This window comes from Lepidochelys kempii, chromosome 9 (genome assembly GCF_965140265.1).
Source record: "Lepidochelys kempii isolate rLepKem1 chromosome 9, rLepKem1.hap2, whole genome shotgun sequence".
Lineage (NCBI taxonomy): Eukaryota > Metazoa > Chordata > Testudines > Cheloniidae > Lepidochelys > Lepidochelys kempii.
In genome coordinates this window covers 44676753-44694163 of record NC_133264.1, presented here as the reverse complement: position 1 = coordinate 44694163, position 17411 = coordinate 44676753, and the positions used below count along the sequence as shown (strand labels likewise).

Genomic DNA, 17411 nt, shown 5'->3' with positions numbered 1-17411 from the left:
GTGTTCAAAGACCTACTGAAAGCAGGGATTCCTCTGAGGGAAGTGGATGGGAAAACCAATGCTGAGCTGTTAAAACACTGGTTACAGCTTAAGCCGAAACAGCGTACCAAGGAGAGGATGGGGGCCTCGATGAAAGGGGGGCCCCAAAACAAGGTCAATGGCACCCCCCAGCAGCCCCAACCGTCTGCCCCCCCGGCAGACTATATTGAACAGAAGCTGCCCACCCAGTATTGACGGGGTGGTGGGTCCCCCTCGCCCCCTGCCCTAGAGGTAAGGTGCTATGTAGTGGGGGACCACCTCCCTTAGGTCCCAGTGGAGACCTACTGGCCTAGCGGAGGACGACAACAAGTAATGGCCCTTGTGGACACAGGAGCGGAGGTGACTATATTGCATGGCACCCCTCCCCATCAGGGCCGGCCACTAACTGTGAGCGGCCTCGAAGGGGCGGACGTTCAGGCCATGCCGATGCAGTTACAGCTGGCTATCGGGAAGGCCACCCCCCCATATGAGTCACTGTTTTAATTGCCCCCATTCATGAATACATACTGGGTATAGACCTCCTCTGAGGGCAGACCACAGATACCTAAGGGGAACCCTTTTCCTTTGGGTGCCAACTGTATGACCGAGCGGTTGTAACCATGCTGCGGGGGAACCCCGTGGTGCTTCTGACCCCCACCACAGTAGTCAACACCAAACAGTAGCAGATACCTGATGGGCACGAGGAAATAACCCCTACCATTAAAGGTCTGCTCCAGGTGGACATCATTTGCCCCGCCATGAGCACATTTTACAGCCCAATTTGGCCAGGCTGTAAAAAGGACAGAACCTGGCGCATGACAGTAGACTACCACAACCTAAATAGGGTCACCCCAACCCTGAGAGTGGCAGTTCCTGACATGGTCTCCATCATGGAGCACCTCGCAATGCGAGTAGGGCAGTGGCATGTCATGCTGGACTTGGCAAATGCCTTCTTCTCCATTGCCATTGTCCCACGGAACCAGGATCAATTTGCCTTTACATGGGAGGATTGGCAGTACACATTCACTGTGCTGCCTCAGGGCTACAAGCATAGCCCTACCATCTGCCACCAGTTGGTTAGTTGAGACCTGGAGCCGATGACTCTTCCAGAGGGAGTGGTACTAGAGCACTATATTGATGATGTCCTGCTGAGCAGGCCCCATGAGGCGGCACTCTCCAAGGCCAAGAACAATGTGTTGCAGGCTCTGGCGGCCTGGGGATGGGCTGTCAACCCTGGTAAAATTCAGGGGCCCAGCCAGGAGGTAATCTTCTTGGGTATACTTTGGTTGGGGCCTCAACGTAAGATCCCTCAAAAGGCCATTGAAATAATTACCCACTTCCCAGAGCACACTAGTGTAAGCCAAGCCCAAGCTTTCCTGGGCCTCCTTGGATATTGGTGCACATTTATTCCCCGTCTAGGATACATCTTGCAGCCCATACAAGCAGTAGTCCGGAAGAAAGCCACATTTAGTCAGGGGGCCAAGCAGCATGCCGCATTCCAGCAGGCTAAAGAGGCGCTCAGCCAGCACACAGTGCTGAGCCCAGGCAGACGAGGCACCCCCTTGGAACTCAAGGTAACAGTGGTTGACCATGTGGCCTCGTGGGGGCTGTGGCAGCAAGCTTCATCTCGAAAGGAGCCCATAGGGTATTGGTTGCGATCCCTGCAAGGCGAGGCTGAGCGTTATACACCCCTTGAACAGCAGCTGCTTGCAGTAGTATGGGCCCTGCAGCAAACTGAGCCCATAACGGGCGCGGAGCCTGTAAAGGTGCGTACCCCGCTTCCGATTATGGATTGGGTCTGGGATGAAAGCCCGCTCACACAGACTGGGGTAGCCCAGACCCAGACCCTATGGAAATGGAAACACTACCTGCAGCTGCGTATGCAAATGACCCAGGCAAGCGTTACCGATGCGTATGCGCAGCTTCGGGGTGCTGCCACCTTCGAGGAACTGCCTTCCGGAGGCCAGCACACTTCTGCCCCCCCGCGCAAAGTGCCTCAACCCCCCTGTACGGAGGCCCCTCCCTACGCCTCCTTAACCGAACAACAATGAGAGGCCGCGTGGTTCACTGATGGATCGGCCTCGTACGAGGGGGCAGAATGATGGTGGTGAGTGGCAGCATGTAATCCCTGCCTTGAGGAAATACTGTTCGAAACCGGCCCTGGCCTGTCTAGCCGTGGGCTGAGCTACGAGCAGCGTTCATGACCATCACAGAGAACCCAGGGCCCCTTTAGCTGTATACGGAGGGCAGTCTACAAAGGCATGACACAATGGATGGCCGTCTGGCATGTGGCTGGCTGGAAGGTGCATGACAAACCCCTTTGGGGTTACGCCATGTGGCCTGCCGTTTGGGATGCCTGTAGCCAGAGGTCCATTGCTGTTTGTCATGTAGACGCCCACCTGATGGGGGAATCAGAGGAGGTCCGGTTCAACAGAGAGGTAGACAACATAGTCACAGTATATGTAGTAGCTGCCCCCGGCCTGGCTGAGTGGATACATCAAAAGAGTGGTCATCTGGGAGGGGAAAAAGCAATGCAGTGGGCCACTGATCGTGGCTTGCAGACCACGATCGGTGCACAGCGGGACGCCCGTCAGCACTGCCCACAGTGTACCAGGCTCTCCCCACAGTGCTTAAAAGCAGAAAAGGGGTACCTGAAGCGAGGCCAGAAACCTGGGGAAGTAGGGCAGGTGGACTACATCGGCCCGCTGCCTGAAAGTCAGCAACATAAATACGTGCTAACTGCAGTAGACACGTATTCAGGTCTGCTCTTTGTATACCCATGTGCAAGCACCCCACAGGAACAGACTATAAAGGGGTTGGAAGAACTCATCCGCTACTACGGATCCCCCCTCGAGGTGCAAAGTGAGCAGGGAACCCATTTTACAGGAATGGAATTAAGACAGTGGGCTAGGGGACGGGGGATTGCGTGGGTGTTCCACATCGCATACCACCCGCAGGGCGCCGGGCTTATTGAACACATGAATGGCTTGCTTAAAGAACGGTTATGCAAACTATCTCCCACTGAGTCCCCGGCCAGGTGGAGCCATAATCTTCACCAGGCCACGGCTGAGCTCAATGACCGCCCTCTGTACGTCTCCACCCCGTACACTAGATTCACGGGGGAGGTCATCGAGCTGCCCACTGTGTTGAGAGTGCAGCGCCTGCACCCGCAAGCCCACCTCCCCATTCAGGCCACCCTGGGAAGTGCTGGTCTCGATCTGCGGGCCCTCAAGAGGGCCTCGCTCTACAGCCCAACAGCCGGAACCTCGTAAGTACTAGCTTGGCCACAGAACTCCAACAAGGCTATTATGGGCGCATTGCCCCACGCAGCAGTCTGGCCCTTAAGGGCATAGATGTTGCGGCGGGAGTAATTGACGCTGACTATACCGGGGAGGTGAAGGTGCTGTTGGTTCACAACAGCCTGCAGGCAGTAACCCTTTCCCAAGGCGAATGTATTGCGCAGTTGATTTGCGAGCACATTGGGTCGCCTGATGTCCAGGAGGTGGATACGCTTGCACCCACCACTCGAGCGGGAGAGTTTGGCTCGACTGGACTTGTAGTTTGGGTTCACGACCCCATCAAACATAACCCGCTCGAAGGGGAAATCCTAGCTGACGGTCCCCGGGATACTCATCTTGTGCTGATAAAAGGGGAAGATGCCCCAATTTATGTGCCCTCTAAGCATCTTTCTTCCAGGCAACCATAACTGCCGCACTGAAGTTCAGGCGGGGGTCCATGGAGTGTCCCGGTTGCATCACCCGAAGGCCAACACTTGCAATGGCCCTACAGTGTGTTCTCTACGGCATAATCCTCGAACTAATTTTAGCTGCAATAGGTGACCAAGCCACATGGCACCAGAACTTGGCCGTCCAGTGGATGCAATCAGTGGCTCTAGCAGATAACAAATCAGACTGTTGGTACTGTGCACATGCCCCCAGTTGGCAAGTGCTGGTATTCCATGGGCCGCAGTGCCATGGAATGAATCCTGGGCCCTTAACGACACCACCTTTCTCACTAAGTATAATGAAACGCCCCCTTACCGGCGCCAAGGGACACCGGTAGTGGTACTGGGAGACACGTATTGGTGTGTTCAGCAGCTTTCGGCGACGGACGCCTCTCGTTCCATAGGAGAACTTCCCCTTTCCTCGTGTGCAGTGATAGCAGAATACCTGCCAGACACCGGGCAATTTAACGTTACTGCTGGCCCACCCGAACTGCACAGCGAGTGGATGACTGGAGAGGTGTGGGTCTCAAGTAACAATTGCTCCGGTTCTTCCAAAACCAATTTGACTTATACCTATGGCACCACCCTTCGCCATCGGTGGTGGCGTTGGGGCGAGTGGGGACTACATACCCGTGGTTTTCTGTATTCCTACAATGCCAGTGCCCCTGTATGGAGAACGTTCCTCAGCACAGTTAGGTGCATGCAAACCCTGCGTGCACATTACTGGTCTCAGCATAACCAAAGCTCTGATAGTTGGTGTCACAACACCTCAGATAGCACATGGCTCCCCACAGCAGGGTTGCTGGGGCTGTACTGGCTATGCGGCCATTGGGTATATAAACCCCTACCCAACCAATGGTGTGGACTGTGCACATTGGGACAGCTCCTTCCCTATACGTATGGAATGCAAACCATGCACGCTCATGCAGTGCAGAATTACATATTGGTGGCACGTCCACGACAGAGCCCAAACCCCATTGTGCAGAGACCCATGGGCTTTCATCAGTTTGTCCGCGCTTTCCTCCCCTGGCTAGGGGTGGCTGAACTGGAGGGGGCTAGTGTAAATATTTCAGCCACAGTTGAGGTTACAGAGAATAATGCCATAGATGCAATTCAAGCCTTGCAATTAGAAGTAGCTTCTTTGTCACAAGCTGTATTACAAAATTGTATGGCGTTGGACTATTTATTAATGAAAGTTGTTGTTTTTACTCAAATCAGGATAAGCGTATCGAGCCTGATGTTCATAATATGATGGACCACTTGAAGGTGTTACATGACATGGGCTCTGAGACTTCTGTATGGGATGACCTTTGACAGTGGCTAACAGCCTGGCTTCTGGATCTGGACACCTGTGGGAGACGCATCAGGCTCCTGCTATTGATTGGACTACTGGGCTTTGTATGTGCATTTGTCATTCTTCAATGCTGTGTGAATTCCTCCTCCGCCCTCCTGGCCCAACCAGCAACCCCCAAACCAGTGCGCACGCTCACCGTGCACTGGTGACAGTAACTAATACACCTCAGTCTTCCAAGGGGTGGAGTGTAGGGGCAAGGTTGCGGAAGACTAGCAAGGAGCTAAGTGGTGGACTGAGTACGTGACTGGACGTAAGCGGAGGATGCAGGCAGTTTCAATTAACTTTGTCTGACAGACCCTGCCAAAAGATATCTTATCATAGCTCAGCATATGTTTGCTTGTGAACTAGTTTGTGTAACCCTTCTGCCCATCAGAGTTGGCAGCAACAAGGGCTGGGTTGAGTATCTAGGGGTTCCATTCCAATAACACAACGCAAAACCAGCTTGAGCCCCATCCACTGACCTGGGACAAATATATACCACACCCCCGGGAGCCTCTAAGAGGCAATACTTCCCCTCTCGCAAGCACAGAGTCTGAGTGTAGCGAAAGCCTTTTAATAACAGAGAGAAACAATGTGGCATTATGTTGGGAAAATACCACCAACAGGATTCATAACACAACCCATGAGCCAGAACTCACCCCAAGCAAATTGGGCCATGTCCTTTCCCTTTGGTTCTTGAGTCCAGCAACCCAAAAGTCCCCCAAAGTCCCAAAAGTCCAACAACCCAGAAGTCTCTGTCCCTGGTCAGTGCAGCCCCAGAGTTCAAAAGTTTATCTGCAGAGTTTTACCTCCCAACCTGGGTAGAAATAGGGGAGGCTAAGGGGCACTTTACGTGGTCCAAAGCCGACTGCCCAACCTCTCCATGGGGCTCCGCTCCACCAGCTGCCCCACAAATTGTTCTGCTCCTCCAGCCATCCTGCAAACTGCTCCACCGTATATCTTCAGGCCCCCCCACTACTTAACACAACACTCAGTGATTTCAGCTCTTAGTAATTTTATCTCTTTTGTGATTTCAGCTTGTAGTAGGGGAACCTCAGTGCTAGTGCACCATTGGCCCAAAGTGAATTCAGCTCAGCAGCCTGTAACCAGACTTATAGTGGAATCAAAACTAGCTCTGATATTCTACCATAGAGAGAGAAGAAGGTGTAATTAGCATATAGGGCCCTCATCAGGGGGCCCATACTACCTAATATTAATACCTATCACACAGCCTCTCTCAATTCACTGGGTTTTGGAACCCATGACCCTTGCCTAGTGAGTGCTGCTTAGTTGATGGTGAGTCCCTCCGTCATAACAAAAGGCCAAGCACAGTTCCACTGTCCTTGATTCACATAATCAGAATAATAACAGTTTATTCTTCCTGCCCCAATAACAGAGAAACTGGGGTTCCTACAACAGCCAAAGTGACCATCTAGGCGGGGTGGGTGTGCCTATGCAAATGAGATCAGTCCCTGAAGTTATTTTCCATAACCCACCACGACTCACCATCAGATGTCAGGGTAGAGCTCATCCTGACTCTGCTTACATTTGTATAACAAGCATAAATCATACACGTAAGAATAGAACCAGCTGTTGACCCCATGTAACTCTGAGATAAGCGCGGAGAACATAGCACTGCAGAGGACTCCCCCCGCAGTGGAGTCCTGCCTGGTCAGCTGTCCCAAATGGCCAGAGTCCCCTGCAACCCCTCCGCGCGTCCTAGGGGCTCCCCGCGCAGATTGGCGTGTAAGTTCTTCCTTCCATAAAGCGTAGTTTACTATTCTTAGGCCTGAGCATCCTCCTTTCGCTGGTATCTCATCCCCCGCCCTTGCGGGCACAGGAAGGGTGCCCCATAGAGTCCCCCACTAGCTCTGCTGTTGATTATGCTTCAGGCTGTGAGCAGGTGGCAATTTACAGGAGTTCGTTCTACAGGCATCAGCATGCATGTATGCATGGTGATTGTAAGCACCATGAGGTGCACTGCTCTGCAGGGGTGTCTCCTTCCACACCCACCCTCAGCCAGCATCTGCTGCCCTAGCTCCTGCTGCCTGCGAGAACATGGAACCTCAAATGGCTTCAAAGCAAAACATGCCATTCAGTGGGGTAGGGCTGAGGTGTAAAGCCCAAGAGCAATTAGAGACTACGCAACTGGAAGAACCTTACTAAGACAAGTGGGGGAGAGGAGACAAATGGTACAGAAGTAGCCCCTCCCCCTGCTAGTGCTCTCTGTGAAAGTTTTCCCTCTTATAGGAACTTTTTCCCAGCATGCCGTTCTGGGACTGGCCCTTTAAATTGGGCAGAGACAAGCTGCTCTAGCCCTCAAGAGGCCATTTTTCAAGGGACTACTGCTGGCTGCATTTCCCCTTCTTCTCCAGCTGGGAAGTAAGTGCCTGTTAAGTTTTTCTCTGCTTTTCCTAAAGGCGTGGGGTCCTCTCATACAAGGTACCTCTGTGGGCAGTTGCAGCAAGGCTGTATTTTGGTGACCTTCAGCATGCTTCTGGGGCTCAGTGGAAAGGCTTGGCCTTTCAAAGGTACATTGTGAGCTGGACGCTGCCTCGCCCAGAACAGAGCTTGTTGCCGTGTGGGTGTATCCTATGTAAGAGTTTGATGGTGTTGGCCACCATTATAAAGCAATGACTACTGTAAAATTCCCATGTGATAAGTGTGTTCTCATGATACAGGTGAGACCACAAGGCCCGTGAGGTAAAACTAAGCAGCTTTTTTCTTACTGGGAATGTGATACTCTGTAGTTAGCGTGGAAAAGGCGCTCTCAGGAGCGTGCGTGTGGAGATAGAGGGTTAGATCTACTACTATTTATATTACTGCAGTGACTAGGAGCCACAGGCCAGGACCCAAACAGAACAAAAAGGCAGCTCTAAAGAGTGACAGACTAAGTGACAACAGATGGGATACCGACAGACTGGGTAGGGAAAGAAGACAACATGACCCAGCTAGACCGGACAGACACAGGGTTGGGGGAAGGAGTTGAACACACAAGTAGATGGAACAATGTAGTGGTGGTGGCATTTGCAGTGTGGGGGGAGGGGTGTTACTTAGTAGGGGATCTGCTAAAAGGAAAGGTAAGGGGGAGAGAGCGGGGGAGGAAGGGCAGGTGTGGAGTGACGCTGAGGTAAAAAGGCAGGGAGGAAGGAGGGTTGCGCAATCAGCAAAGGGCAGAGAACAGGGTAGCATCACCAGACGTCCTGGCTCCAACTGCTTCTGTTCCTACCAGCTGGAATTTCTGGCTGCCTGGATCCTAGTGCCCTCAGAGTGGCGGTGTCTTCCTTGCATAATTCTGGGTCCAGGAAGGTTCTGGCAGAGGGGTGGTCCTGGCTGGGCCCCCTTCTACCCTCTCCCTGGCAGCAGGAGTCTCTGGCTGTCAAAGCCATAGCTGAGGCTGCAAACCAATTCCAGGGATAATCCTATGTTTGCACACGTTATTTTCTGAAACGATCACCCGTAGGTTTGAGGAAAATCCCATAAGCTGCCACGAATTCTGCAGCTCAATGTTTTTCCTTTTTTAAAAGGATTGTTACCCACTTCACCTAGTATACAAACACTGCAGCCTTGGAACATGTAAATAGTTCTACCAGTGGCCTTGCATCTGCATCTAAGCTTGAGAAACAATTAGTTGGCTGTTTATGGTTATGAATGATTGAAAGTCAGCTGGGAATGCACAGGGAAGAATTGTATTAATCCTGAGATGCTATGCTAGGATTCACTGCTTCTGTCTATGCGGCCTGGTATTTGTGGGGCTGGTAGGGTTGCCAATTTTGGTGGGATGGATTCCTGGCAGTTTTATCACATGACATAATTTTTAATTAAAGATTAATCTTTAATTCCTGGAGACTCCAGGCCAATCCTGGAGGGTTGGCAACAATAGGGAGTGGAGGGGTGGAACATTTGTCAGTGTCTGATTTAAGCGTGTACACACCTTAGGAACACTGAGCCCTCCTGAAGAACTAACCCTAAGAGAGGAGATGGGAGAAAAAAAGCCATGAGGCTCTAGTCATGGATTTTCCCACCCATCAGGAGAGGGGTAGGGAGGCTGTTCAGGGTTCTCCTGGTGGCATGAGCCACACACACACACCTCAGCCCCAAACTCTGCAGGTCCTGAGTACTTCCCTGACTAGGGATTCTGGTGCCTCTCCTCTGCTCTCTGATTGAATTCTCCCCTCCCTGTCTCCTGCGCAGAGAGGAACAATATGGACCTTAAGATGGCTGACGTGAATTTGCTACCTCATAGCAAGTCGGGATGTGCACCTCTCTCCTTTTCAAAGAAACTTGATACACTAAGGTGTAAAGGTTGCATAGTTAAAATAAGTCGAGAAATCCAGAAGTGACGTTTCCTACTGCATGTGAACTTGGCCTCGCTGTACATATGTGGTATTTTTAGAGCTGTGTTAAATATCTGCAATAAACTAGTATCCATGGCCAATGTAGCCAGATTAACAGACATCAGGGGATCTTAACTCCTGCATCTTCTGACTTTGAACTCTGCATCTGCAACATTTGCATTAACAAAGCTAATTTTCAAGGTAATCAACACTGGCAAAAAAAAAATTAAACTTATTACTATCCCCACAGTGTTCGAACTGCTGAGAATTCCTGGTGCTCATTTGACAGTAAATATTGTGAGGTATAAAACATCTAAAGCAACTGAATTACATGGGAACATGTTACCTGAATATAATTGAGCTTGCGCCTGAACTAACCAGGGTGGTTTTTTATAAAAACACATTTACAATCATCTGATCAAATGTTAGCTCAATGCAGTTACAAAAAGGGCAGAGAATTAAGTCTGAATATTGCTTACTAGAAATTATAACTTTTGTCCTTAGTGCTACTTCAGTGACGTTGCTCTTGGGTGACTTGTAAAGTGGTGATTTTTTCCCACTGCCCATATAAGTTGTGATGGCTTTTTTTCTTTTTCCCTTGAGGATTTCTGACGGGTTTTGCTGATGTGCAGGATTTTTTTTAATCTTTCCCAGTCTGATAGACTGCGGCATTCCAAGACAATGATAACATCGACTGAGTGATTCCACTTCTCTCCACCTGTCTATGCTCAGCGTCATTGTTCTAGGCAGGCTGCTCAGTTCTATTATTTTGGACTTCCTTCTTTGTTTTGAGTGATTTAGGAGACAGTCTGTCTTCTGGATCAGTGTGTGTCTAAGTACACATCTACACAAAAATAGTTACAGATCTTTTTGTCGAAGGTCGATGTGCAATGCTATGTTTTACATCAAAATTAAGATTAGAAAAAGAACCAGTAGCCAAAATACATTTTATTAAATTAACTTTCAGTCCATTTGATAAAATACAAGCTTCATGTATTACCAGTGTTTACAACTGTTTTGTAGAAATATAGTAAATTAAGAAAACAAACTGAGTAGGCAGTATGTGTTGGGGTTTTTTTGCTAATAGTAAAATCCAAGAGTGAAATTAACTGAACTGTTAAAAACATTATAAACAGATTAATCAAGCAGACTATACATTTTTTTTCTTAGAAACATTTAACATGCAAAACATTTAGTGCAGTTTGAATATTTCAGTCAGTTTCCAGAAAAAATTATGATCCCCCCCCCCACCCCAAAACCCCAAAACGAGATAGATACATTTTTTTTTCTGCAAGTACTGATGTTAAATACTGCAGATTCATCTGGCAATAAGTCCCAACATAAAATCTGAAGAGTGCAAGAAATTTCATTCCCCCATCCCAAAGAAACTGACATTAATGGGCATATTATCTTTACTCACAGTTGAGTCTTAGTGGCTCAATCGTACCAGCTTTAATGGAACCGGCTCCATTAAATTCCTATATAATGCAATGTACGTTCTAGATACATTTCAAATATAGTCCACCAGCCTCCAGTTCAAGAGTCGTTCTTATGGAGATGATTGGCAATGTGACTGTGTTTGTATAGTCCAAAGGATCATTAAACCAGCCTTTGACTTGAGCTGGGAAAATGTTGAGAGAAAATTTCTGTAACTTCCCATTTTATCAAAGTCTGTTTCGTTGCAGATGAATGAATAACTGATTACTGGTCAAGTCTGAGGGTAACATTTCCTTTCATTCTAATAGACAAATTTCTAACACACAAACTATAACTTTTTTCTATATGACATTTTTGAAAGAAAATTAGGAAAAATGTTAAATTAGAAATAGATTAACTCTATTGCATAAACCCTTTAGATAAAAACTCTAAGCTTATCACAATCTAGATGAATGAGCGCTAGGAAAGGGTTATTAAAACAGAATGAGTAAAAGTTAATTCCACATCAGTTATCTTTTAAAAAAAAGTAATCTTTAGAATAATTAAATTTAAAATGGTCCATTTTTAAAAATGAAGGTGTGAATTACATTCTGCTTTTTTTTAAATAGAGTATCCATGTAACATTCATCTGTGGTTATTTTTAGCACTAGCATTACCAATATACAGGCAATAATTCAGTAGTTTCAAGGCAATATATTTTCCATCTTGCATAAGCAAATAGTATTTAATAAAAGTTTAAGCATATCCCTTTATTAAAGAATCTTCAGATTCCATTATGCAAAATCCATGTACACTATATACATATACCTTAAGCATGACCATTACAAATTACATCCATAAATATTTTAGATTCTGGCCCATACAATCCACAGTAGTTATCTGAGCTGACCTAATGAGTTTGCTGTCAGACAAGAGCCAAGTTGAGGCATTGTTTTTCAGGACTTTCTTGATTCTCTCTCATGCTATTGTTTGTTCTTTAGAAATTCAAACTACACCTAAGGTGGCTTTCCAACTTTGAAATATTCAGCTTTCAGCCACGAAGCCTTAGTGACTTTTTGTCTGATTTTCTTTTTCAGCGTATTATCATGCCAAAAAACTTCTAAAACACCACTGAAATCCATGCCAGCCACGGAAGTTATACTGTTTGGTGTAGTATTTCCATGTATGTGTGAGATGCTTTCTTGTTTATTTCAAACTTAAAAAAAATAAAAACAAGTTCAAAAGTCAGCTTGGATCATTCACCATCTCTTTCACTGACCTACTGTAGATGGGTCTGTTAAATAGCACTGGTTTTGGTTTTAGTTATAATTTCCATTTGTGATTTTTTTTCCCCCCACAAATGCAGCTAACTGTAGGGGCATTGTCTGCAATGCTGTCTTTGCTGCCCAAAGTCAATCTCCTAATGTGATACCAGCTGGCATAGTAATGAGCCTGTTTCTACAAAAACTAGGTCATCCCTTGCAGTCTGTTTTGCCAGTTCCAAATCAAGTGCTTCGTGATTTGTGTATTCACAGATATTATGTATATATCATTACTCACTGTAGCTGCTTTTGATAATATTGTTTCTTTGATCTTAACACCCTGCATGAAAGTTGCATAGCAGGACATTTTTACAAACAACCCACATTTAAGCTGCCTGGACGTGAACCAGATCCAGGTTCACACGTTGAGGATACGAGAGGGAGCCTGGAAAACTGCAGAAGGGTTGCGGGAAAACTTGGTCTTCGCTTCTGGAATCTAAAAGGGGACATAATATGCATTAGCACCACTTCTGGGTAAAGTAATCATGTTGGTTCTTGGCCCAAATGTGTCTGGTCTCCTCTCCACAGGTTGGTCTGGAACTGTAGATGAGACTGAACCATTTTTATAGCACAGTTCCAGATCACTGTAAAAAATTGGTTCAATCAGATCCACACTGCAAGACCGGAACAGTTTGGATGGGCTGCTTCGTTTTAACTGCGTCCTTCAACACAGTTAAAGGTTATGGTGCAGGTAGGACTTGAGGCTCTGTCTACAATAGCAAGACAAGCATGTTTGAGTGATTCTTGCTGGCAGGTTGCTAATGGCTTCCTAGCCAATGTGCACAGAGTGAACTACTGACTCTTTCACAAATCTTCGCTAACATTTGTTTCACACAAACATAAAGGCAAATACATAAAGGCCTAGTGATTGGTTAAAGTCAGAGACTGGAGAAGAGGTCTGCATGGTGCAAAATCGGAACCGCTTGGAGGACACCAACAAGAGACATCTCTTCAAAAATGTCTGAGCTCAGTGCTTTATGAAATAGCAAGTGTACTGCAGTCTGGGCACACACATGCAGCATTCAGGAAGAAAAGTTAACTATTCTGAATATTCTCCATGCTTGGTTGTGATACCTTACCTCTGGTAACATTGTATGCTCTTCAAATAGGGACTGTGAGAGAGATGGCAGAGATGACTCCAGAGCAAAATTCCTATTGACTTCAATGGAGCCAGGATTTCACCCTAAGTGTAGTATCACTGTGGTGAACAGATGGTGACTACTGATGCAGGATAGCTGAAGAGCCTGTCTCTTAACATAATAAGAGACTAACTGAATTTAAATGGAATTGTCTTTACTTGTGTCTCCTGCCCAGGATTCAGAAGGTAGCTGGCCTCAAACATAACTATGTAAGTTTTGTTTGGTCTTAATTACTCTAACAGTGCTGCTGGAGGAGTGAGGAAGAGGAGCAAGGAAGAGGAGCATAAGAACAGGACATGGGAAAAAAGGAAATTAGCTATTGATCTGTTTTTTTCGCATTCCTCTGGGGATGAGTCTTAAATGCTGGTGAAGAGAATAATATTACAAACAAAGCCACTGTGGAGATCAAAGCTGGAAAACCCAAGCTAAATCCTATGTACAGGTTATTGTAAAACCATTTGTGGAACTCATTGCTAGGGGATATTCTGAAGGTCAAAAGTATAACTGGGGTCAAAAAGGAGCTAGACAAGTTCATGGAGGATAGGTCGATCAATGATTTAGTTGGGGTTGGTCCTGCTTTGAACAGGGGGTTGGACTAGATGACCTTCTGAGATCTCTTCCAACCCTAATCTGCTATGATTCTATGACTGTTAGCCAAGATGGTCAGGGACGCAACCCTATTCTCTGGGTGTCCCTAAGCATCTGACTGCCAGAAGCTGGGACTGGATGATGGGATGAATCACTTGATAATTGCCCTGTTCTGTTCATTCTTTCTGAAGCATCTGGTACCAGCCACTGGACTAGATGTACCCATTGGTCTGACCCAGTATGGCTATTCTTATGTTAACTGAATCACACATGTGTAGCAAAGCCAGGGCTTGGGCAAAAGGAAAAGCCTGAATAGTTTTTAAAGGTCTTCTATGGCCGAGTAAACACGAGTGACTTCAAAATGTATCTTCACTCTGTATGATCTAGCTGTTTCCAAGCATCATCTTCATGCCAAGCTATTGCTTTCCTCACAATAATGCTGTTTGCTTTGCTGGGTATGACAGAAAAGCCTCTGTACTCTGCTGTTCTGGGAGACAGGGCCATTACTGGCTCAGTCTGGAGAGCTTCAATATTTTGTGTCCTTGGTGGTTTCTCTCTATGCATATGCGTTTCAGATTTTATCTTTTCCTCCGATCAATAACTGAAGTTATTGATGCCGACTTCCCCTCTACCCGGAGGGTGCTCACCCCCCCACACCCTCACTTCTTCCCTTCCTCTAAGCCCCCACCCCATCCCACCTCTTCCCATCCCTGCTCCACCCTCGACCCCGTCCCTGCTCCACCCTCGACCCCGTCCCCACTCCACCCCTTTCCGACCCCATCCCTGAGCACGCCCCAGCCCCTCTCCTCCCAGTGCCTCCTGCAAACCATGGAACAGCTGATTGCAGTGGGCAGGAGGAGTTGATCAGCAGGGCTGCTGGAGGCGAGAGGTGCTGGGGAAGAGGGGAATTGGCTGCCGGTGGGTACTAAGCACCTGCTATTTTTTTCCCCGTGGTCGGCGCCTATGACTGGAGTAAGTGCTGTTTTGGGTCTGTAACTGGTCTCTCCCACGGCATCCATAGGTCACGTGGAAGCACTGGAAGTTTTTTTTGTTTCACTGCAACATTTTGGTCAGCTTTGTGCTCTGTTTGAGTATTAAAACCTATGCTTGCAAGCACGGAGATTCTAGCAGGTCTTTTCCCCCCTTTACAATCCTGCTGTTGCTGTCCGTCTCTTTCCTCTTTTTTCAGCAGGCCCAGAATGCTCCCGTTCAGCAACTTATGACCTCTTTATCTTTGCATTCCATAAGAATGTCAACTCTTGTAATAACGTCTGATGGGGATCACACAAACTGTGGCCAAAGTTTAATATTCAAACACACTATGAGTTTTAACTCTGGTCTATGAAAGACTCAAACAAGGCAAACTACTCTGATCCTCATTTGGAGAGTTCTTTGTGGACTTCACATCCACTTGTTTTCTCTCTTCTTTAATCTCTTGGAGTCCTACTGCTGATACCACATCCCAGGCGTTGCTTCTCCGCTCCAAAAAAAGTTTGGCTGTATTGAAACACTTTGTACTTCACTGAGAACAGGACTGAAGCTGACACAACTTTATTTGACATTTTAGACTGAGATATTTTCAAGCTGCCTACGGGATCTGGATGCTCAACTTCCCATTAAATGTTTTGGGAGTTAATAAATTGTTTCAGCTTCAATCCAGTTCTCAGCAAAGCACCAGAATCAGGATATGGAATCAGCTAATTAGTGGGAACTGGAAGTCCAAATCCTCCAGGTGGCTTTGAAAAACTTAGCCTTAATATTGTGCACCATTCTCCTCTCCTCCCTTGCTATGGAAAATCAACAGTCTCTGGTGCTCAGCTGTAATGCTTTCTTCTTTGCCCCTCAATCAGCCCCTTGTGATGACAGTGCTTCCTGTGGTACCATCTGCCTGCTATTCTGACAGATTCTGTGGGCCAGGCTCCTTGTACACTAATGTCCAATTGACCTAAATTCTGCTGAAATGCCTGTTCATTCTGCAGTACCCCAGTGCAACAGACTGGCGAGTCAGTGGCATCTTTAAGTAAGTTTTTAAAGGGCTAGAGGCTGCTCTTGAATTAAATATGAAAATGAATAATACAAGCAGAACCTTGTCCCTTGTGTGGCCTTGATATTACATTCAATTTTATGCTGTTCCTACATTTGTCATTTTCAATGTGCTACAGAATTTTGTACTGCAAACATATAAGTGCACTGCAGGGGTTGTCTGAGGCAGGCTGGAAGTTTAGGCCGCTGGAAAAGGGGAAGGCAGTTTGCAATTACAGGATAAGCACATTAGCTGTATGTTCGTTAAAATCATCCACAGTGAAATGGTTAAGTGTTGACATTTAAATTGCCCCCATTTGATTTCTAAATTAACATCCCCTGGAGATGAATGGGACAGTCACCACCAGGGAGACTCCACTGCAGCTATTTAATTGGGTTCACAGTTGGAAGGCTTTCTTTGCAATGATCAGGGCTACAAATGTATGTATTTACTTTTCATCAAAGCTGGAGAGCAATTCTGTGGCCAGGGCTGGATTCTGCAATGTTGCACAATCCATTTCTTCACCTAGCTTCCCAAGTAACCCTTCCTCAAATGGCGGAAAGGTAGAGAGAGCCGTACAGAGATCTGCTTGTGTCCACTTTGTGTTCAAGTTGACCAGATGCCACTGTGCCAGTGGACTCGGCAGAAGAGCAGAAAGAGATGTAAGCTCTGCAGCACTGCTTCTTGGCACCCCTACCACCTCTGCCAGATTTAGATTTCTCTACATGATGTTGCTGTATGGCCAGTGTCTCAAGTTTATGGCCGATGCTGGTTGTATTCGAATGCAACAGCAATGGATCAAATATGGATCTGGGCCTCCTACAGAAATAAAACACAGAGCAGATTTTTGAAGTTTGAAATTTTTTTCCGAGCTCCTTGGCTTTTAATTCTAGTTCTAGTTGTTGGGGCTTCTCTCAGCTCAAGGCTTGGGGGAGGGGTACCTTTTTGGTGAACAGGAAAAAAGTAACTTCATCTTCTGCCATCTGTGAGATGAGAGGGACTCCAGCCTTAAAATGCATCGTTTTAATGAGTCTACATCACTGGTCCTTCCCATTTTGCTGCACCACAGAAACCAGGAGAAACCTTCCTATACCCCTCAGAGCAAATGGGAGAGAGGGAGGTTGACAGAGTGGGTTTGCCTTGCAGCAGTGTTGAGGCTGTCTTGCCTGTTAGACCATGTCCATCTACTGTTCAAGGTCGATGGTGCAGCTTGTGGCCAGCTTTGGGGTTGGGCTCTAAGTACTGTAGCATTGCAGAAGGCTGCAGAGTGGGGTATTGCTCACATGTAATCTGTTCTCAGTTGGCGGGATGCTGTTTGCTTTACACATTTAAGGAGAGACTTAGGGAAACTCCTGAACAGAGAGAATGTTTGCTTGTAGGTTTTTCAGCATCCCTTGGAATTGCTTTGTAGGCAAGGAAGTGTAAGCTTGTTATATAGTGTAGTACAGTGTCTTATAAAGAGGATGAAAAAGCTCAGGGAATCCTAACATTTCTAGGATCCCAGCTTCTCT

The 17411-nt window shown here is 47.0% G+C and overlaps 1 protein-coding gene across 4 annotated transcripts in view; it reads right to left on the bottom strand.

Moving 5' to 3' along the window:
- Positions 1 to 10342: 10342 nt before the first annotated feature.
- The window catches only part of MAP6D1 (MAP6 domain containing 1), a 30258-nt gene continuing 23189 nt past the window's right edge, over positions 10343 to 17411 (bottom strand). For 2 of the 4 annotated variants that reach the window (XR_012160822.1, XR_012160820.1), the window contains 2 exons: positions 16353 to 16719; positions 12515 to 12586 (listed from right to left, as the gene is read on the bottom strand). Coding sequence is in view for 1 of the 4 variants with exons in the window: in XM_073360062.1 (XP_073216163.1) it covers positions 12509 to 12586 (78 nt within the window). In the remaining 3 variants the exon portion in view is untranslated. Of the gene's footprint in view, positions 12587 to 16352; positions 16720 to 17411 lie in introns of all 4 variants that reach the window. The other 2 variants (XM_073360062.1, XR_012160821.1) reach the window with 2 other exon arrangements.